This window comes from Macrotis lagotis, chromosome 4 (genome assembly GCF_037893015.1).
Source record: "Macrotis lagotis isolate mMagLag1 chromosome 4, bilby.v1.9.chrom.fasta, whole genome shotgun sequence".
Taxonomy (NCBI): Eukaryota; Metazoa; Chordata; class Mammalia; order Peramelemorphia; family Peramelidae; genus Macrotis; species Macrotis lagotis.
In genome coordinates this window covers 87,991,371-88,014,334 of record NC_133661.1, presented here as the reverse complement: position 1 = coordinate 88,014,334, position 22,964 = coordinate 87,991,371, and the positions used below count along the sequence as shown (strand labels likewise).

The following is a 22,964-nucleotide window of genomic DNA, read 5'->3' as shown; positions in this document are numbered from 1 at the left end:
AGGTGGGGCAGGGGAGGGGGGGGCGCTGGGGACCCACCCTTCCCCCTCCCCCATCCCGGGACTGGACGCGCGTGTGAGTGGGCAGGGGTGTGTGCCGACTGGTAGGGAGTGGAAGTGGGACTGACCCTCCCGGCTCCCCAGCTCGGAGGGCTCAGGATCGGCTTCAAGAACCGGAGATCAAGGGTCGGTGTCCCCTTCCCCCTCCCTCCCCTCGCCCCCAAAAGGTAACATTTTTGTCCGTATCCTCAATGCATCTCCCGTGCGTTTCACCCTCACTAGATTGGAGGCTGTCTTGACTCTTGTCGGCTTTTCTTTTGGTTCTAAGAAAGGTAGAAAAGCAAATCCTGACTCAAAATTTCATATTCCATTTACAATTCCCTGCCCTAAATGGGCTGAACTCTAGCTTCTGATTTTATTTTTTAAATAAAAGAAATAACAAAGCAAGGGTTCAAGGGGGAGAGAGAGAGAGAGAGAGAAGAATCTCTCCAGCTCCCTCCTTTTTTTCGATCTTTATTTCCCCCCCAAATTCTGATGAAGAGAATTTGCATTGCACTGCTTTTAATTCTTGGCTTTTATTTCTTCCCCAACCATTTATTTTTCCTCCTCCTTTTAGTTATCCGTTCACCCTTTCCTTTCAGAAAAACCAGTGATAAGTTGTTTCTCTTCATCCCACCTCTCTAGCAATTTGCCTGTTGGGGAACTAGAAAATCCACTAATAAAGTGCAAAAGGAGAAATAAAAACCAAAAGGAAAGCCCCCAAACCGAAAATGAAAACAATTCCGTACTCTAACCTGGTTGAGTAGTATTATTTATTGGTAACCTATTGTTGAGGGAGTATCTCTCCTTTATAAATTATTCTTACTATTATTATTTTTACAACCTTCTTCTTCTTCTTTTGTAATTTAATTATTGTACTTTTGACCTGTGCAATATTGTACGAAATTTTCTGAGAGCACTGCGGCTTCCTCCAGGGAAGGAAAGGAACATTTTCATTGTAAAACTATGATCATTCGAGTAGCAAAATAAAGTAGTGGGGGGAAGAAGGGGAAGGAAGGAAGGAGGCTAGGGAAATTGAGCATTAGCTCTGCTCAAAGAGGCAGCTGGTTATTGGAGCGCTTTAAGTGAAGGACAATCAATTTAGGATAATTTTAACTTATTTGATAAATGTACAGTTTTCTTGTAAAATTTACCCTAAACCTCATATCCCTGAGGTTCTGCCATCCAATTCAACCTGTTTCCTTCTGTCTTCTAAACCTGTTGTCGGGCAATAGGTTTCCCCTCATCTCCTCCCCTTCTACCCCCGAGGATTTCCTTTTACATCTGTCCGGGTTCAGTCTCTTTTTAAGAAAAAAGGAAAAAAAAGTAAAATATTGTTACGCTGAATGTCGTTGTGAGATTGAAATAAAAAAAATAGAGCAAAGGCACTTATGTTCCAAGGCTGTGTAACTTTGGGGAATTATCTCCAACAGGTGTTTCTGAAACCCCTGCTTTCTGTCCTTTCTTTTCCAACCTTTCTATCCATTGTGAGAAGTGGCTGCACTATATCCATAATCCAGTCTCTAGGGCAGACAAGGGTGACTTTGTTCGGGGCAAGCAGGATTCCCCAGTAGTATCATATATGGATTGATCTTCTCAAGAGCTAAGTGGAACAAGGGGCATTAGGAAAGTTTCTTAATATGGTTTACAAAATTCCAGTAGACAAGAGAGCGGGTTGACTGGCCAGCCTGGATCCCTCGGAACTCTGCTCCAACTGCTCTTTGTCTTATGGATATGTGTGTGAAAGATAAGAGACCAGATAGTTCAGGGATAAGGTAGAACTCCCAGGAAAGCCTCTACAAGCGCCTTTTAAAAATCTATTTTGGATGTGTCCCCTCTGGGCCGTCCTTGGATAAAGAGAGAAGGAAGAAAGAGGAAGGCTCGCTTGCGGGTTCACTATCTGCTAGTCCCTTTGCCTCGTCCTTGGAAAAAAAAGAGGGAAGGAAGGAAGAGGAATGGTAACTTGGGGGTTAAACATCGCAAGAGGTAAAGCAAGGCAGGTGTAGAGACTTCAAATGTCGGAGAAGCTTAAAAACCATAAAAAGGAATAGAAAGATGACCAGCTAAACCCCGGACCTCAGTCGTCTTTCTCAGCCTCGGGATAACTTTGCTCCCCTCAGGCAGGGGTTGCAGAGCTGTAGAAGGACCTGGAAGTCTTGGTCTAAAAAATAAGGGGGGGGGGGGAGACAGCAACTTTGTTCTCTAGATTGACCGATTGGGCCTTAGTTGCAGTTTTCCCCAAGCCAGTTTTTCCGTCCAGCCCAGAGGGAAAGGGGAGGGGGAAACCCACAGGAATTCGGTGGCTTGATTTACCTTCGGAAGGGGGGGGCACAGACGCGGGCAGGCACGCAGGCGCACCCACAAACACATAATACACACACACACACACACACACACACACACACACACACAAACACACACACAGACACAATCAGGAATCAGTTCCAGTACTGCTGCCCAAGGTTTTTCATTTCCAATGATTCCACTTTAGAGGAACTTCCTCCGAACAGTACTTTTTTTCTCCTTTTAAACAAGATTCACTGTATTCCTTTTCCTTTCCGTTTTTCCTTTTTCTCTTTTTGGTTCCCTCCCTTAGACTGAAAAAGAGAAGTTCAATACTTGAGTCAGTGCTTGAAGCTCTGGGCTGGGGCAGAGCCCCAACCCAAGTATGCTCAGCGTCTCCCTCCCCTCATTTTTCCGGCTGGAAGCAGCTGGGACAGCATTCTGAGGCTTTGCTGCAAAAGAGCCGGGCTGGAACCTCGAGATTCCCGCCCTATCTTGCTTTGGAAACGTCCTGATCGCCTCTGCAAACGGTCCTGTAAAAGTCTGTGTTTGAGTCTCAAATAGGAAAGGAGGAAGCATTCTCCACAACCTGCGTTTGTGGCAAGATTATATAGACTGAGGACAAACTGGCCAATAGGTGGGAAATATTTGGAGCTGTTTTGTTGCCCAGAGTTTCATTTGGATGAACTGGATATAGAGAAAGTTCTAGGTACAGCATGGTTGAAGATCTTTCCTGGGATCTAATTTATTTGGAGAGAGAGAGAGAGAGAGAGAGAGAAACTTTTTAATCTTTTATTTCTTTCTTTGATATGCTCCAGGACCTAAGCTTAAAAGAATTTATTCTTTTCTGAGATGTTAAAGATTATTTTTGGTTGATGGGAAACAGCTCCCAAAGATCTTTGTGTAAATGGCAAAATTTTGAATTGGGATCCGAAGACAGATCTCCCTTTATTTCTCCTGTGGTTTAGAATAAAAAAAAACCCGAGATATTGTTGTAAATGAAAAACAAACAGAAAATCGGGGTCAAAATATGTTATCCTTTGTGTCACCTGCAAACAGAGTGATGCCTTTGACTGTTGGCAATACTAACTGTGAGAGGGGTCAATAACAGCTCATTAAAAATGATGTTGCAACAGCAAACATGTCCTTAGACTTTACAGCAAACGCGATGTTATCAAACACCAAGAAAATTCTTCTTTATTTGTGTTTAGATTCTAGAAAACGGTTCTTGACTGACCCAGTCTTTACAAAATCGAGAAATAACTAGTTCGTTACAAGCACAACTTGTCCTCTGCATAGCCTCCCTTGGGCTTTTATTTTTCTCCCTCAAGCCCATTCCCACCCTAGCATTTGGCTGAAAGAAAGTCCTTAGCACAGGTAGGTGTGGGTCCCATAAGCCTATGCTTCTGGTCCCCTTAAATCTGTCTGTCTATTACTAGCCTGCCTGCCGGCTTTAGGTCCAAATAAAGTAGAGGCCAGAGTGCTACCACTTGTTTTGGTGACGTTGATGAGAAACTGCTATTGCATGTCTTGCAACTTGCAACCCAGTGAGTTATCAAAACTAGACTTCATTGCAGTGTTGCAAGTGCATGGTACTCGTCAAGCCCAGATTAACTGGAAGATTCAATTACTGTCCCCAGGAGTTGCCCACACAAGGGTCCCTGGGACCCAACTCTCCGATCCACAATTCTGCAACAAACATCAGCATCCTGTTTGCCTTTTATAGACTTCTGTCTTCTACCTGGACTTGGTTGAGCCTGTGAGGATCCTAATGGGAGTAGACTGCTTTTCTGGAGCTAGGGAAACTACATTGGTTCTGAGTTTAGCAGCATGCTGGGAAGCTATAAAATGGGGGGGGGGGGATTGTGGAGTATGTAACTTTTCCTTAAATTCAGCTGCCATTCCATTAAATTCTCTGCCTTCTCAAGCGGATGCCTTAAAAGACAGCCCTCAGACCCAAGACCTAGATTCCAATTGCATTCATTCAGACCTTACTCTTTCAGAAAACCGATTCCCTGAACTTGGATTGAACACTCTGCTTTCTAAAAGCCTAAAATAAAAATAAAGACATTCAGGCCTCTTTTCCTAACTTCTCAATTCAATCTAAATGGCATTGGTTTCTAGGGTAAAGCCTTCAAGCAATACTACATCTTCTCTTTCCTGCTCTACCTTCCCCCACCAAACACACAATATTTGCAGAGGAGTCTCAGGGTGGTGAGTTTTACTTTTGCTATCCACCCCCTTGTTCCCTCCCCCCCCCCCAGTTAAGACAGGAACAATCAGTCCTTAGGCGGAAAGGAGAGGTGCCCTTTTTGCACCTTATCATGGGTCCTGATGCTGGAAACTGGGGGTAGAAAGAGGGATGGGGAAGACATGGAGGAGATTGAAAATGAATTTTTCAGACTTGGTTGGCATCTCAGTGCCTGCACGGTGAGGTAACTATTCCCGATTGGAGTGACAGGGTTTCTGCCACTCAGACACTAAGTTGATTCGTTCAGATCCTAAAACTGCTGGCTACTGACTAACCAGTTGTTTTTATCGAGGCCACTGTGGTTTCCAAATCTGTGCAATTGTTTGCACAGAAAGAGATACATCCTTTTCCCAGGCCCACTGTTTGGAGCTTGGCTGAACCGAACTGGCTGAGGTGTTTCTATTAGCAACACAGATGTATTTCTTTTATTTGGTAGTAAATAGAGGGGGCTTGTGTATAGCAAACATCAGCGAGAAAGATATAAACTCCCCCACCCCCACCCCCTCCTGCCACCAGGGTTTCATTAAGGAGCCTTGGACAGCCTCCTCCTGAGAGTTCAGTTGCGATTAAACTGCAGAGCCGACCTCCAGGCAGACCTCAGAGCACACCTATCTGTTTGGGTCCTCCAGACAACTTTAGGCTTTTATTGGAGAAATTGAGGTTGGTAATTCTTTTTTTTTTTCTTTCTTGTCTCTTTCATGCAATAAAGTGAACGGGAGTTTATAGGACCGAGGGGCCTGGCAAGTGCCCTTCTCGAGTTGAAATTGGGCAGTCACTGAAGATAGAAGTCGTAAACAGCTGGGGAACCGCTGGTAGAGCAGATGTGGGGATGCTGGGATGGAGTTGGGGAGGGGGAAGCACCTCCTGTTCAAGAGTGGCGGAGTGAGCTTTCCCATTGCTTAACTCAGCTTTAACTACAGAGAGAGAGGACTAGGTCTGCCAGCCTCCAAAGCAGCGACCGGTGTCTGTAATCATCGCTTTAGTCTATCGACTTCCTCTGCAGAGCAAACTGAATGAGAAGCCCATTAAGAGCATTAACAGATTGGTACAGCATTATGCTCCAGTTCATATTGATCGTCTAGCGTCTGTAAAATATTGTTTCAAATGAATCTATTGTTCCCGGGCTCTGTCGTCGGTGCTGATGACCTTGGTGTGTTCTCCAACAGTCCGACCAGCCCTTCCCGCCTCCCATCTGATTAACTACTTTGTATAATTTCTCGGAGGCTCAAGGAGCATGGGAGAAAGGAGAGAGACAGTTCGCTGACCAAGCGTCCCTACTTAGCTTCCTGGTCTCAGTTTACTTATCAGTAAAATTATCGTTCTGCACTACTTGTTCTCGAAGGTGTATTCCAGATTCGATATTCTAGGTGTCCAGGCTTCTCTCTCTCTTCCACCCAACCCACTAGAAAACCCCAGGGGTGGCCACAGAAGTACCCCAACTAGTACTCTGTGTAAATATACACATATCACACCATATTCTGATTTATTCTCTAGTTTTTACAGCCCAGGATAATTCCATATATAAGGCAGACGATTAGACAATCTGGACAATACAGACTTGCTTGATGCTCTGTCTCCCTCCAATACACTACCAAAGGCTATTGAGTGAGTTTTGGAAATCCGTAGAGTATTATTATTTCTCCCTGTCTCCTTCACATATAGAAACTCCTCCTTCCATGCTTCTTTCGCTGAAATCTCACACAGTATCACGAACCTCGTATAGATCTAACCTATGAATTTGGGGAGAGGAGACATGGAAAATCGTAACTGATAACCATTCGGGCTGATGAAGGAAATAGCGGTCTTGTTGGTTGGTGGGGTTAGCGGTTCTGTAGTCCTGTGCCCTTGGGCAGCTTCTCTGATGGTCACAAAGTGAGGGTTGGGAGAAAGGTCCCTTCAAGTCCGGGCTAACTTCCCTAGTTTGTCTCGGCATTCAGAGGCAATGGAAATGTGGATCTGCGGTCTCCCCTCCACTCCTTAAGGCCAATGCTGATGTGTCTGTGTGTGTGTGTGTGTGTGTGTGTGTGTGTGTGTGTGTGTATACGTGGGTTAGGTTATGCTTGGGTATATTAGGATATCCGTGCATGAGTGTGCAAGCTAAAAATGAAGAAATTGGAATTGAATAATTTTATTGTTTTACTTAGCCAGCTCAGCATGGGAGTAGAGAGGTCTGTCAGGAGGTTAGTCAGTCATTCAATGAGGGAAGAACCTGCAAGCTCTTCCCAGGAATAATCCAGAAAAGAAACACACAGGAAAAAAAAAAGATTGATCTGTCCAAATTCTGTACTAGAATCACTGGGAAGACTGGAGTTTGGGGGCTGATTTCTGATCCAGATAAGATGGGATTTGATGTGAAAAAAGGAGGGGGGGGATTTCTCCTCTCCCACAAACAAAAAGGGAGACAGAGAAGAGGAAAAACCCATTGTCTCATAGAGTCAGAAGAAAATCCTCTAAGAACCTATCCCAATTTTTTTTGTTTTCTTTCCAGTGCATCCTAAATCTAGTTAATCAAGAGAAAGGTACAGTTGACTGGGGTAGGGATTAAGAATAAGTGTTCTGATAATTCAGAGAAGACTCAGAACATTTTCAAGAATTTAGCCTAAACTTTTCATAGTTTCAGGTCCTTGTGGAGAGGAAAGGTACCAGGGAGACATTCGTCACAGGACTCAGAGGGATAGTTAGTTCTTCTGCCTTATTAAAGCCTGTCTAGTTGCTGGACCTGGGAACTGTGCTTCTCAGCTTCCCTTACCTCAGGTCCTTACTGCTGTCTCACCTACTGTTTTCTCTAGACAACTATTTTTATGACCATTTCACTCAATGTAAAATCTTTCCTTCTTTCTCTCCTCAACATCCTTCTCCATTTTGAGCTTCACTTCTTACTTTCCCCTTCCTCCTTTCTCATCTTCCTGATAACCTTTCCTTTCTCCTTCCTTTCTACCCTTCTTCCCTTCTTTCTTGTTTCTAAAATTTTTTCCTACACTGCTTTGTACTTTCTCCTCATTCTCTCTCAAACCTTTTCCTTTCTTCTTTCTTTAATCTACCTTGCCTCTTCTAATTTCCTTCTTCCCTTCCTTTCTTTTCATTTCCTTCCTTCCTTCCTTCCTTTCTTCTTTCTTTCTTTCTTTCTTTCTTTCTTTCTTTCTTTCTTTCTTTCTTTCTTTCCTTTTTCCTCTTCCCCTCTCCCTCCCTTCTTTCTTCCCTCTCTGACTTCATTGCTTTCTTATGTTGTACCCTCCTATACACAAATAACATATATAAATATATGTATTCATAGATACAATGACTTAATTTGTTGCAGTGTAGTCTTTGAGACTGTTTAATAATAATTTAAATAACGTAGTATTTGTCTGAGGTGAGCTATCCTTCAATATGGTCACATCTGCATTTTTAGAAAAATATCTACAATGAGGAGCAGCTTGGTGGTGTAGTGGATAGAGCACTAGCCCTGAAGTCAGGAGGACCTGAGTTCAAATCGGACCTCAGACACTTAATAATTACCTAGCTGTGTGACCTTGGGCAAGTCGTTTAACCCAGTTGCCTTGCAAAAAAAAAAATCTACTGTAAAGTTAAGCCCCAGGTTGTCTGATTTGGTGAAGAAAGAGTGCTTCAGTTATTGAAATTCAATGGGGTTGATGTACTCTAAGAAGGAAGATATTAAGAAAGGAGTTGAGAGGGGCGGCTAGGTGGCGCAGTGGATAAAGCACTGGCCCTGGAGTCAGGGGTACCTGGGTTCAAAGCCGGTCTCAGACACTTAATAATTACCTAGCTGTGTGGCCTTGGGCAAGCCACTTAACCCCATTGCCTAGCAAAAAACTAAAAAAACAAAACAAAACAAAAACAAAAGAAAGGAGTTGAGAGAGGAGAGGCAAGTAAGGAAAGAGGAATGTAAAAGACAATAAAAAAGATGAGAGAATACAAACCGAGTAAGAAGAAAAAAGACATGGAAGAAAGAGAAGGGAATAAAGGGAGAGCAGATAAGAGAAGATAAAAAAGGAAAAGAGAAGAGAAAAGAGATGAGAACAGGAAGAGAGGAAAGAGAGGGAAAGAAAGGGGGAGTGGGGAGGGGATGTAGAGCAGAAGAGGAGATAAGAACTGCTTATGGGTGAGAACTTAGGTGGAGTCTGACTGTGGGGGCCTTGAGCCTGAGCCCAGCCCGAATGAAGGACGATTTCCTAAATTGTATTTCAGTGCGGGGTCTTTCTGGGTTAATGAGCTGACATCATGATTAAAGCTGACCATTTGTAATGTGTCTCGACCCTGCCGCAGAGCCTTGAAAAGGTTAATGTGGTAAAACAGGACAGCACCTGCCCCTCACTGGCCAAAGTCTGGCCTGCACAGAACCCCAAACCCTCATCCCTTCCCCTCCCATTTCCCTTCCCCAACTCCTAATCAATTAGTCCATTAATGAGTCTATCAAGGAGTTAAGTAGTTAAAGATTATGCCTCTGGTCCAGGCAGCCATCGTCATTTCACTCTGGTAATTATATTATAAGTACTTTATTCAATATCCCAGGCATAACATGGTGGATGGAGTTAATGAAAATGTCATTTTAAAACGTCTTGACATTTGTCTGTATTGATTTGTATTTTCTCCCCACCCTTGATTTGATTTGGGGGAATAGGGAGAGTTGTTGGGGAAGTGGTGGAGGGGGAGAGAATCACATTTTTATATATTAAAAAAAAAAGACAGGCACTGGTTGGTTTCTAGTTGGTTGATCAGAGTCTTGCAAATCTCTCTTCTTGTTCATGCAAAGAATATGCATAGTGTTCTGATATCTTCTCTCACCATGACACTAAAAAAAGTAACTCCTCTCCATGGGGTTTAGTTTTCCTTCTGTAAAATGAGAGTGTTGAACTGAAAGAATGATTTCTATTCTAAGACCATGATCCCTTAGATTGAATTGGGCAGCTAGTTTTCCTGAGAATAGAAGGAGGGGACGGAAAGAAAGGTTACTGGAATACTAGTGTACACCCATAATTCTCTGGGAGAGATACAGATAGCTGCAGAATTTGTTCTCTGGCACCCCCACTTCTCTAGTTTCCAGAAAACTCTTACAAAATTGCAATGACCTATCAGACTTACTGATGGTGGCTGATGCAGATGTGACTTGAGAACTTAGGTCTTGTGTAAAGTGAATTCACTGTAGGATACAGTCTCCTTAGAGTGTCTTGACAAGCCCCCTCATTTTATAAAGGGGAAAACTGAGGCCAAGAGAGGGGAAGTCAGAGCCAGGACAAGTCCAATGTTCTTCATAGGAAAAATCTGAAGCTTATAACCCCTTGTGTTTATCTTGGTATGGAACTTTTGTTGTTACATATTCAATTTATATGCACTCATAGGATTTAAAGCTGGAGAAGACTTTCAAAGTCATCCAGTTTTCCAAGAAGGAAACTGAGGCCCCCGAATAGGAAACAAATTCAGAGATTCACAGGTAGTAAATACAGACACTGAGATAAGATGCAAAGTTTCTTTCTTCATATCCAATGCCATTCCTAATATAGAATACTAATCCTGTCAAGTACCAATGAGAGTGGAGTTTTCTGACATTAAATGTAGGAACAGTTTCTGAAGAATAATACCCTTCCCCACCCCAGGAAAAAAAAAGTTAATTTGAGCTTTTAGTCCACTGTGTTGTGCTTTAGGCAAACAGCTACCATATTTATTCTAACAAAATGATTTGCCCAAAGTGACTCAAGGGCAGAGCTGGAACTAGAGCACTCTTCTGATGTCCACTTTATTGTTCTCTCTGACTGTCTCTCAGTCTATCTGAATGTCTATCTATCTGTCTCTGTCCCCCACCCCTTAACCTGTCTGTTTATCTATGATTTTTTTCTCTTCCTATGAAGGACTTCTAGGCAATCTTACTCAACCTATATTTTCTTCTTTATGAACCTGCCAAGTTTTCTTTCTGTTTTTTTTGCTTGTTTTGTTTTTTAGGTTTTTGCAAGGCAAATGGGGTGAAGTGGCTTGCCCAAGGCCACACAGCTAGGTAATTATTAAGTGTCTGAGACCGGATTTGAACCTAGGTACTCCTGACTACAAGGCCAGTGCTTTATCCACTACGTCACCTAGCCACCCCCAAGTTTCCTTTCAAAAAAGTTGGGGAAGTTGACTTTTTTTTTTAAGAGGGCAAGAAAGTGACATTGTGGTTCTAGATTCACAAAGGCATTTACTAAATGTGCTTGGCATTTCAGTGATCATCATGGAAGGAAAAATCTGAGAAAGTTATGAGACATGATGATGATAATAGTGATGATGATGTTTATCTTTTATTCTTGAAGAAGACCATAACATCAGGAAGGTGATGCCATGGGAAGCACATGAATTGAATTTGAGAGAGGGGATGCTGTGTTAAGTCACCAGCCACAGTTTCTCCTCCAGAGTCATGTATGTCCAGTGGCCAGATGACTACAGATGGCCCTGGATGCCTGGAAATCTGAGCGAAGTGACTTGCCCAAGGTCACACAGCTAGATGATAATGGTAGAGTCTGACAGACCTAGATCTGAATCTAACTTGAGCCATTCCCTGTGTGAATTTGTTAGGGGGCTACAAAACATTCAATGAACAAACATGTATTAAGGACTTCCTTTGGGCTAGGCACAGTGTTAAACGCAGAAGGTACAAAGGAAGGTGAAAATAGTCCCTGGTTCCAAAGAGCTCACATTTTAGTGGATGTCAACAACTTACAAACAGTTTTATATATTACTATAAGATATTGGGGTGGTTTGTCATGTCCTCCCTTCTTCAGCTCATTTTACAGACAAGGAAATGGAGGCAGGCAGGGTTAAGTGACTTGCCCAGGGTCATACAGCTAGTAAGTATCTGAGATCAAATTTGAACTCAGGTCTTCCTAACTCTAGGGCAAGTGCTCGAGTCTCTGAGTCATCTAGTTGACTTTGCTATATACATACAAGATATTTATTATATACAATATATACACATACATATATACATATATATGAATATTAAATTGGAGGTAATCTCAGAAGGGCATTAGCATTCAAAGTGATGGGTGAAAACTTCTTTCAGAAGATAGGATTTAGTTGGAACAAGGAGGGAGATGAAGGAGAGAATTCCAGGCCAAGTAAACAAGAAGGGTCATTCTCTATGAATCACTTCCAACTCACCCCACATATCCAACTCATTGCTCAGTGTTCTCACTTCTACCCTCACAACATCTCTCTAATACATTTCTTCTCTCCACTTCCACAGCCACAACTTTGGTTCAGGCCTTCATTATTCCTTAGTTCACTATTTCAAGAATTTTTTTAATTGTCTCCCTTTCCTTACCGTCTCCTCATTTCAATCTAACTTCCATTCAGCTTCCAAGGTGATTTTTCTAACACATATGTCTGATTGTGTCACCACCCTCACTCAAATAGAAAAAACCTTCAATGGGCTGTAATGGCTCTTAATTATCCCCCGGAATAAAATACAATCTTCTTTGGCATTGCTTGGCATTTAGAACTCCTCCGTACCTGACTCCTTACTGTTGCCTTTCCAGTCTTCTTAGCTCTCCTCATTTTCATATACTTTACATTTTAGTAGCTAAATGGTGCAGTGGATAGAGTTCAAATCCAGACACTTGTCATTTGCTAGCTGTGTGACCTTGGGCATGTCACTAATAGCTGACTACCTAGCATTCAGGGCTATCTCCAGTTGTCATGATTCATATCTGATCACTGGACCCGGCTCTGGAAGAGAAAGTGAGGACAGTAACCTAGAACAATGCCCCCTCACTCAAATCCAATTCTTGTGCTTATCATGGCATTCATTACTTCATGATTGTCAAAGTCTTCTTTGAAAATGAAAGACAAAACATCATCACATTTTTTTTAGGTTTTTTCCAAGGCAAATGGCTTGCCCAAGGCCACACAGCTAGGTAATTATTAAATGTCTGAGACACAGGATTTGAACCCAGGTACCTGGACTCCAGGGCCGGTGCTTTATCTACTGTGCCACCTAGCCACCCCACATCATCACATTTTAACAACACTGGTCTATTGGGAATTTCTCAAACAATCCACTCTATCTTCTGGTTGCTTTACCCCTTAAACTCTTAGTTTCCCTGATCTGCTTCAGGGCTCAGCTCAAATCTTTTCTCTTCTGGCCTTTTCTAGTCTCCTCTCCCAAATCCTCAAAGCTATTTTCTCTCTTGATAACCTTACAGTGGTATGTATCTTTAATCTATTTAGTTGTTTACATGTAGTCTTTCTATTAGAATGTAATTAGAATGCTCTTTTTGAGGACAAAACCCTTTTATTTTTGCCTTTTGTTATATCTCTTTTATTCAATAGGGTACCTGGCATATAAGTAAGCACACACACAAAAATCCCTAAACTAACCCCCCCCCAAAAAAAATCCCCCAAAATGCTTGTTGACAACCTCCCTTGCCCTTTCTCCTCTTCCAAATGAAGGGTTGCATTCCATGATTACTAATGTCCTTTGAAACTCTAAATCTATTATACTGTGACCTGGGTTCAAGACCTGTCTCTGATACTCTAGGCAAGTTCCGTAACCTGATAGTATCTCAGGCAACTTTCTAAGACTGAAAATTGCATCTTAGATTTATTGATAGAGGGAGATTCCTCACCAGGAATTTACTATATAAATGAAATTACTGGAGCATGCTCCCCCTCCACCCCCCAATGGTCATAGTACATTCTCTATAGAACTTAACAGTTTTCAGGCTAAACTCTGTGAGACAAGTTGTAAAATATTGTTACTCTAGCTCAGTGTTTTGGGGATAGTGTTTTAGAAAAGTTAAAATACTATGTAAATGTGATGGTGCTTTTTAATTTATTGATGTTGAAACTGAGGCTCAGCTAGGTTATAGAACTTCCCTCTGTTGGTTCCCAGCTAACATGTCTCAAAGTTGCTATTTGTACTTAGGTCACAGTCAAAGACTTGCTCCAGAAGTAGACTCTAGTGACTCAGGATGAATGGCAGCATTTCCATCCACCCAGTATAACTCATGTATTACCTTTCAGACTCACTTCCCAGGACCCAAACAGCAAGTACCTTTTACCAGTTCTCCTTGAAGGTGGAACTGTCTCATCCAAAGTCACAATGAAGGATTGACATTTGGGAAGGAAAGATGGGAAAAGGATAACTCCAAGAAGGCTTAATGAAAAGAATTTTTAGATCTTTATCCCTTGGTTTCCTTTCCCTTGGTCCCCCCTCCCCCAATAGGCAAACATATGTGTCTATGTGGGCTGAATTGCTTTCAGAATATCCAGACTTGGCTCTGGGGAGAGGGACTAGCATGCAGAACAGTGAGTCCCTATTTCTGCCCCCCCCTCCTCTGGAGGATTATTTTCTTCTTTGCAGAGTCCTAGCCTCAACAATTCCCTTCTGCCTTCTTAGCCTCTCTGTAATCTGGGAGACTTTTTTGGTCAAGATAGACAGCCATATTTACCCAAAGCCTGGAAATTAACCATCAGGAGCAGGTAGAAAAATGCAAGCCAAAGTCAGAATTTTTAGTCAAACTTTTTTAGACCTCTCTTTCTCTCCCACTTTAAATAAGGAAAGAGAGGAGTTTGTTTGCTGACAGACCTTAAGGCTCCTGCACTCTGGTGGGTCTGAAAAGGGCATGTCATTGTGAAGGCTGGAGATACCATAGCTGGTTAATGAAATCTACGGTGTTTAATTAAGAGCTTGCAGAGCCTGGGGCCTCCTCTGGCAGAGGTGATGTCTTGGGTGGGTGAGTGGGGACATCCCAATCTATTCTAACCTAGACTAAGTAAAGGAGTAAACTCTGTTAATGGTTGATGCAAATAGAGAAAATTATTTTTAAACACTGAATCTTATATATAGCAGGTGCTTAATAAATTATTGATGAATAGAACTGAATTAATTTCCATTTTCTTTCTAGCTTAGTTTTACCCTAAAACCTCCTGTTTTCAAGTTGTAAAAAGTTAAGATAGATGGTGGGTTTAAAAAGTTATCCCCCCCCCTTTGGATTCATAAATGAATAGACCTAGAAAGAACCTTTATAATTATCTAGTTTAGGGTTTCAACTTGTTTTGTTCATAAATCTTTTTGGCAAGACTGTTGAAGTCTATGGACTCCGTTTTAGAATTATATATATATATATATATATATATAATAAAATAGGATTAAAAAGAAAACCAACTGTATTGAAATATAATTATCAAAATAGTAATAAAACAATCTCATGTAGCCTAAGAAACTCTTATCCAATTCAACACCTTCATTTTTTACACACTAGGAAACTGAAATCCAAAGAGATTCAGGGCTATGGCCAAGGTCATGCAACCAGTTAGTAACAGAAAGTGAATCAGTCAGATTTTCAAACTTCCTATCACATCATATCCCCTCTTTGTCATTAGAATTCGGAAATCGTGGGGATTTCTCGAGGAGGAACTGTTTAAGATTATGCCTACGATGTAGTGTGCTCACTCTGTGATCTACTCGCCAGTTTCCTCTCTTTCTTTTCCTGGGACCCTGAGTTCTGTAGTTTTGCCAATGCGACAGAGAAACACTACAGGAGCTTTAGAGTCCATTGACTATCTAGTCTGATCCAGGGTGGAAGGTGTGGCAGGGAAAAGGTGCAGGGACTCTGGCTGACTCAAGAAATCTGCGTATTTGATTAGAAACTAGAAAGTACTCTCCGAAAGGAAAGAAACCAAACCAAACCAAAACCAAAATCCAAAACCAAAACAAAGCCCAATCGAGTCCTAGAAGATTATGATGCAAATATTAGCTCACTCTCTCCTTTTGCCCTCCCAGCCCGAGTTCTTACTGTCGCCCCAGTTCAGAAATACCAACCCAAGCTGGCCTCCTGAGCAGCCAGCCCCCCCCCCCCCCCCCCCCCCCCCCCCCCCCCGCCAAGGCCGAAGATTCGAAAAAGCGGAATGAGGCGGCGCTCAGGACCAAGCAGAAGTCTTCGGCATCCTCTTGGTTCCTATTAGCAACGAGGTTTGGAAATTCAGCCTCTTCTGCCACTGGCTTTTCTGACTCCTGCTATTAGTTGCAAAGGTTCTCCCCACCCTTCTCTGCCCAGGTGCCCAGATCGGAAAGTTGGCAAGGAAATGATGTGGGGGTACAGAGGGGGTCTAGAATGTTTTGAAATTTTCCGGGACTTGCTTGCAGCACTGTGATTGGACACGATAGATGTAACCTTCATGCAAATGAAGCCGCGACGCCACCCAGTTGCCTGGAAATCAATAGAGACGGAGAGAAGGGGGCATTCGGACTGGGGCAAGCCCAGGGAAAACGTTCGCCAGCCCAGAAACGCAAACAACCACGTCTCCCCCTCCCTGTCCCCTTCCCCTTCACCCAGCCCACCCCAGCACAGAAAGAGACAGCGTTCACCGACTCCCCCGCCCCCACCCCTTCCCCTCTCCCCCTCCCTTCCCTCCCTCCCTTTCTCCCTCCTTCCCTCCAACACCTTCCACCTAGACGATCTCTAAAGGGACTTCTTGATTTCCTCCTATTTCTTATGAACCCAGGATGGGCAGCAAAGAAGACCCTGGCAAATGCTGTCCAGCCACCGCCCCCATCTCCAGCTTTACTATCCAGTCCATCCTGGGCAGCGGGCCCTCTGAGGAGCCCAGGGAGATCGGGGCCAAGGGTGCCGCGGGCTGGGCAAACCGAAAAAGGAGTCTGTCGGTGTCCTCGGAGGAAGAGGAGGCGGATGACGGCTGGAAACACTCTGGCTGTTACTGCCCGGACTCGCATGGCCCGAAGGAGTCGGGTCACAAGCATCATCAGCCCCTCACCCTAACTTGTCTCAGTAAGTAGCGCTCTGACACCCACTCTCTTCTACACTGGAGGAAAGGCAGCCGACTAGGAGAGCCAGGGAGGCACGATCTCGTTCTTTTCTCTAGGCTGGCCTGGGCCGTTCCCAGCCAGAGTTGAGGGCAGGGAATCGGTCTGGGCCGTCTTTGCCAGCTCTCCCCACCTGTCCTGGGCTCTCCGTTCCCACAAGCCGAGAGATGGCTAGAGAAAGAGACAAAAGTGAACCCGCTGCCAGGGAGGAAATCGGGCTGTTTCTGGGACCCTGCTTCGGAAGGGGGGGGCGAGGAGGGTAAGGAAGGTCAGAAGGGTAGGATTGATCGGAGTTAGGGGAATGTCTTCTAGAAACAGTTTTATTTCCTTTTTGGACAATGGATATTTTTTTTTCTGTGTTCTCCACAGTCACAAACAAAACCGGCTGAATTCTATATAGAAAAAGGAGTGTTGCTCCTCTTTCCCTGGCTCTTCGGAGTGATTAGCAATTTGAGGTGATTGACAGGGGTGCGTTTCAAAGACTGGTCTTTACAACCACTGCGTTTGCGTGTGCGTGTGTGTGTGTGTGTGTGTGTGCAACCGTTCATTTTTTAACCTGACTTCCGAATAACGTTCTCTGAAATGCTGATCTGGACAGAACCGCATTTCTTACCGAAGAAATAGTATTGTTGTTGTTATTATTATTATTAACATCGTTAATAATAAATTCCTTCAGCCGCCCATCTGCTTTGATTGTGAAGTACAGCTGCTAGGAATCTTTGTTTAACAAAGACCAGAACACACACACACACAGAGAAGAGGGAATGTCTCTGGGATCAAGGGGCTACTGAAAGCAATTTTGTTTTTTTCCTTTGAATTTGCTTGGGTGCCACATCAAAATGTTTCCTCACTAGATGCTTATTTCAAACAAACTAAGAAACTTCCCATGTTCAGGGCCGCGTGTTTTGGGTCCATGTGAGCGCTTAGAATAGGCGATGTGTTGAGATGCGAGAATCCCTGGGTAGTCTTTCCAACTCGTAGGCCCCTGCAATTCCCGGTGCTCCTTCAGGGTTTTTAGGGATTTATTGTTTTGAACTTCTTCACAATCGTCATTGTTCTTTTTGTATGAAAAAGGTAACTCAAAGGGCAGCGGAGGAGCCGGATCAGTGAATTCGGACCGGACGCCTTTCCTCTCCCCAGCCCAGCCAGACTTTAAGGAAGAGAAAGAGAAACACTTCCACCCCGGATCCCCATCGCCTGGAGCCGAGCGGCCGCGGGATTCTGGAGGAGATCGCCAGGCAGGATCCGCCAAGAAGAAGACCCGCACCGTCTTCTCCCGTAGTCAGGTGTACCAGCTCGAGTCTACCTTTGACATGAAGCGCTACCTGAGCAGCTCGGAGCGGGCTTGCCTAGCTTCCAGTCTACAACTCACCGAAACGCAGGTGAAGACTTGGTTCCAGAACCGGCGGAACAAATGGAAGAGGCAGCTCTCTGCAGAACTGGAGGCGGCCAATATGGCCCACGCCTCGGCCCAGACTCTGGTGGGGATGCCGCTGGTGTTCAGAGACAATTCCCTCTTGCGGGTTCCCGTGCCCCGATCGATAGCCTTCCCGGCCCCTTTGTACTATCCGGGGAGCAACCTGTCAGCTTTACCTCTCTATAATCTGTACAACAAGATTGACTACTGACCCAACCGAACCCCAGCGGACTTGGCCGCCCCCCCCCAGTAGATGTCAGAGCCTTTCTCCATCCCATTTCCTTCCTTTGCTGTTGAGACCGATCTCTGAAACCCACGCATTTCCCCATTTGTATAGGAATGAAGGCAATGAGCTTCTTCTCTAAATATTAAGAAATACACCATGTGTATTAAATAGTTCTTATTTATGGATTTCCTTTCTTATTTTCATTTGATGATCGTAGGGTATATTCAAAGGTGCTTCTTACGGCGAATCGCCTGCTTTCTACCCAACCTAATTTTCTTTTCAACATTGGGGTTTTCTTTGGGAGGGAAAGAAAGAAACTTCCCTAGTCTGAAGAAAAGAAACTTGTCCAGATCTGTTTCGGCAGATAAAAAATTGGAAGGGGAAAATTAGAGCTTTTATATAAATATATATCTATTCATATCTATAGTCTATATATAAACATGCATATAGATATATAGATATAGATAATGGTTCCAAGCAGGACACTTGTTGGCTTTTGCCTATTGTATATAGCCTTCCTAGTTCCTCTCATCCAGGAATGAGTAGGTACGAAAGGGGGGGTTTCAAATCTGTAAATATTTTTAAAAGAAAAAAAACAAGAAGGCGAAGACAAATAAAACATTTTAAACATCGTTTGCTAACTCTGACTGGTTTGATTCTAAACGTCATCTTCCTCTATGTTAGGAAACTGCTGCCTCCCATCCTAGGTCCCGCAACTCCTTCCCCAGTCCCTGGACTAAGAGTAGTCCATCTCCATCGGAAGAGAAGGCAAAGGTCTCCTGAGGAAAGAATCCTTCAGAGAGTTGGAAAGGGCATTTGGATTATAAACTGCTGCGGACCTGGATCAGAAAACGAACAAGTCTGTGTTGAAGGTGTTTGCGGGGGGGGGGGGGGGTTAGTTGGGGGTACAAAAACGTGGGGGGGAAATGGGGAAGAGAGTGAAAGAGTGAAGGTGTGTTAAGAGAAACAAAACCTATCATTTTGCAACCGAACCCACAAGAAGTCGAAAAAATGAAGGGAGATAGGGTTTTCTGGGTTGAACGAAGCTAGGTCTCGAGCCGTAGGGGGAGCCAGGATGCTGAGGATTGAAGGATTCGGTTACAGGACTTGTAACATCTTCTCTCTCTGGGACTTCCGAATGGTGGAAGCGCATTTAAATTAAAGAGAAAAAGACAGGGAGAGGGAGGGAGGGGGAGAGAGAGACAGAGACAGAGAGAGAGAGAGAGAGAGAGAGAGAGAGAGAGAGAGAGAGAGAGAGAGAGAGAAACAGAGAGAGAGAGACAGAGACAGAGACAGAGAGAGAGAGAGAAACTAATTGTTTCTAGCTGAGTTGCCAATTTCATTTCCAAAACTGGCTTTGTTTTTCTCTTATTTTTTAGTGATAAATTGAGAAGAAGCAGTTTCACTTAGTGTCGATTCACTCTCCTTTGCTGAGAAGCAGCTTGCTATGACTAAGTTTAACTTTGGCCTTCCCCCTTCCTTCTCTGTCTACTCCCCAGTTCCTCCCCAATTGCTTGGCTCTTCACACCACTAATCCCTTTCTTCACACATCTCACCTTGTTTATGTAGCATTTGAGGATGAGGAGGTGAGACCCCTAAACCCTAGACATCTGTCTTACTTCTCTAGAGGTGGAAAAAAGCTGTAGCAAATGCCTTATTGAGAGACTCAGAATCCAGAGGACTGAACTCGAGGGATGGACAAAGAAGGGAAGAGTTGACTTTTTTTTTAATAGTTTACATTGTGTGTAGTTAAATGGCAAGATGACATGCAAAACTCTCAGCAGCTTGGATTTAATAGAACTGTGACGTGGGAACTGCGGTCATGATGGATTTTAGTGCCAAAGCAGCAGTCTGGTCTCTCCTCCAGAGTAGGGGACACCTGCAGCCTATGCCTGGGTGGGGGGGGATCACTGAAACAAAAAGTAAATACTTGAGTGAATGTTATTCAAACCGCAGACTCACAAGGCATGTTTTATCACAGCCACCTGTTCCCTGCTTAGCACTGAAATCTCCAAAGGAAAAACAGAAGGAGGTGGGGTAGAGGGTGGGAAATTCTTGAAAATGAGCTCTAGGAAACAAGATGAATATTTATATTGATTTCTGGGCCTAGGTTTTAAGCAGTACTAGACTGGACCAAAGCGAAAATAGGCCAGTGTGATCTGTAGTGGATGAGAATCTGCTCTTTGCACAGAAAACACAAATGCCATTAATAGGCCTTTCCAGGTTGAAAGATCAAATCTATCTTCCTGATAAATTCATGACAACTTTAGGGAACAAAAAATACTAAACTATTTAATATTTTTAAAACTTTTAGTTTTCTCCTGTTCTTTTTTCTAAAACAAATTTAATACTTTCTATCTGACATACCTCCCCTAAAGTCATGGTTTATTTTCTTCTACCAAAATTTGCAAGATTGTAGACTATAGACTTAGAGCTAGAAAAGACCTCAACAGCTCATGTAGTATAGTAGACCAACTCCTTATTTTAAGTTAATTCGTGAAATGGATCAAAAGGGAGTTTTAAGTAAAGTGTGTTCAGAGATCCTAATTTGAGCTTTTGATAGGATAGTGGAGAAGATAAATAGGGTTCTTGCCCTACACGCAAATCTGTAGCTACATTGATTTTTTTTTCCCTTCCTAAACTCTATGAACTCAAAACAAATTAAGATTCAGGAAACTATGGACTTATGTTTTCCAATTAAATAAGCCGTTGATATATATATATATATATATATATATATATACATATATATATATATATATACACATATATATAATATGTAGCTAAACTCACTTTTCTTTACTCAAAAACTTTAAAAATAAACTTTTTGAATATTCCATTGTGTTACAAACAGATGAGTTTAAGTAAGCACTCAAATGGTGGCCAGTTACTATTTGATGATGTATATAATACAACCTCCTAATATTTTAGGGTTTTGAAATTATGGAGGAAACAAGACAAATATTTTCATCATTTTATCATTTTATATTATTTATATTATTATATTATATTATTCATATTATTCATATTATTTTTATTATTTTATATTATTCCCTGCCTCTCTTTCAGGAAATAGTTTCTTACTAGAGGAAAACTATAAGGATAGCTATACTAATAATTAACCAGGTCTTTGTAAATGTAAGGAACTCCTTAAAATTTCCTTCTACATTATATATTATTTAAACTTTGTATCTAACTATTAATAATGAAACAGGAAGCCCAAGGTGATACAACTGGGTGTCATGGTTGAGACAGTTCAGGGAACACCACTGTTAATATAACAAACTCAGATAGTTAAGCATTGTCAATTAGCCAAGCCTAGACTTTTTATTTATTTACTTAAGGTAATGGGGTTAAGTGTCTTGCCCAAGGTCACACAGCTAGACAATTATTAAGTGTATGAAGTCACATTTGAACTCAGGTCCTCCTGATTCCAGGGCCAGTGCTGAATCCACTGAGCCACCTAGCTGCCCCTAAGCCTAGATTTTTAATAAGTGGTTAGAAGTTTTTCTTCACAAATTTATTACTTTTCAGTACTGTATCTCCAGGCCATCTCTTCATCAAAATATAAAAAGTATCAAAATAATCACCATCCTTCTAATTTCAAGCTCTATTCTGAGTTTAAAGGATTTTTAGAGGATCAACATTTCTTAAAACTAAAGTAAAAAATAAGTTGAAACCTCATACTCAGAAATAACTGAATAATGCATATACAGTTTAATGAAATTATGTGGTTGTAACTGAAAAAAGTTCTTATAATGTCATTCATTCTCAGAATTGTAATTCAATGATAGAGATAAATAAAGAAAAGTGGGGAAAGGACAAAACATCAGGAAATAGAATTTATATAGCCAGAATCAGTGTGGAGAAAGAGGATTGGAATTTTTTTTATTTTGCAGTTACCCTCTAGCACACTTGGAGTAAAGAGAAGTAGAGAATCACTTTCTCTCTAGATATTGTTAATAATGATTATAATGATAATAGTATTAATAAGATAATGACAGTTGGCATTTATTGAACTTTGAATTTTAAAAAGCACTGTAATGCATTATCTCATTTTGATCCTCACAACAGTATTGTGAGATAGGCACTTCACTATAATGAATAGAAAGGTCTTTTAAAAAAAAATCTATTTATAGCATGAATAGAAAAAAAAAGTAAGAGTACCTAACACTGTGTGTGTGTTGAATGGAGAATAAACAATATTTCATTAAATACCCTTTTTCATTTTCACCTCAAACCTTCCTTCCTTCAATAGTTATTTTTGGGGGGCAAGTCTCTTAACTTCTCTGTACCTTAATTGAATTACTTTGAAAATAAATGGGTGGGACTAGATGATTTAAATTGCTCTTTCAGTTGTCAGTCCTACGATTTTCATACTATTTTTTAAATTTAAGAGTTAGTCAGTGGTCAGGGGCCAGAAGATCTGTGGTGAATTTTCTTTTACTAGTTCTGTGTCCCTAGAGGTCAATTCACTTAAAAAAAACCCTCAGTTTCCTCAATTGTAAAAGTAAAAGAATGAACTCTTAAAATGAATATGATTTGGTTTGATCTATGATTCTAAACAATGAAATGAATATGAACACCTCCTCAAATCCCTTCTTTCAAACAAAAAAACAGGGAAAGCAAAATTGAAATGAGGGGAATAAAAATATTTTTGTGTTTTTGGAGAGAAATTTGTTGTTGCCTTTGATCTTTCATTTTTTTTAAGAGTACTAATGACATCAGTGAGTGGTGTCTTGACTCTTAAGTGAATTAGATTTAAGGGAGGCTGAGTTGCACAAAGCTTACTCTCTCTCTTCCAGAGTCATTAAAGTCTAGTGGCTAAACAAAAGTTAGTTTGATTGGCCATGGCCTAGGATGTAGTGGATGACATTAGCACCTTTGATTTAGGACTATGCCCTAAACCCTTCACAATGCCTACTTCAGTTGCCTTCTTGACCATTGCAACAAATTG

At 42.1% G+C, this 22,964-nt stretch overlaps 1 protein-coding gene across 1 annotated transcript; it reads left to right on the top strand.

The window, feature by feature from the left end:
- Positions 1–5,148: 5,148 nt before the first annotated feature.
- Positions 5,149–18,533, top strand: HMX2 (H6 family homeobox 2). The gene is made up of 3 exons (XM_074231886.1): positions 5,149–5,230; positions 16,046–16,329; positions 17,439–18,533. The coding sequence occupies exons 2-3, from the start codon at positions 16,047–16,049 to the stop codon at positions 17,990–17,992; spliced, it is 837 nt and encodes a 278-aa protein (XP_074087987.1). The 5' UTR covers positions 5,149–5,230; position 16,046; the 3' UTR covers positions 17,993–18,533.
- Positions 18,534–22,964: the final 4,431 nt, after the last annotated feature.

What these genes read in the sequence shown, in the direction of transcription:
- HMX2 (XM_074231886.1), top strand. Translation starts at nt 16,047, where the DNA reads ATGGGCAGCAAAGAAGACCCTGGCAAATGCTGTCCAGCCACCGCCCCC. An exon ending in CCTCACCCTAACTTGTCTCA is followed by an intron (nt 16,330 to 17,438) that starts GTAAGTAGCGCT and finishes TGTATGAAAAAG; the next exon opens with GTAACTCAAAGGGCAGCGGA.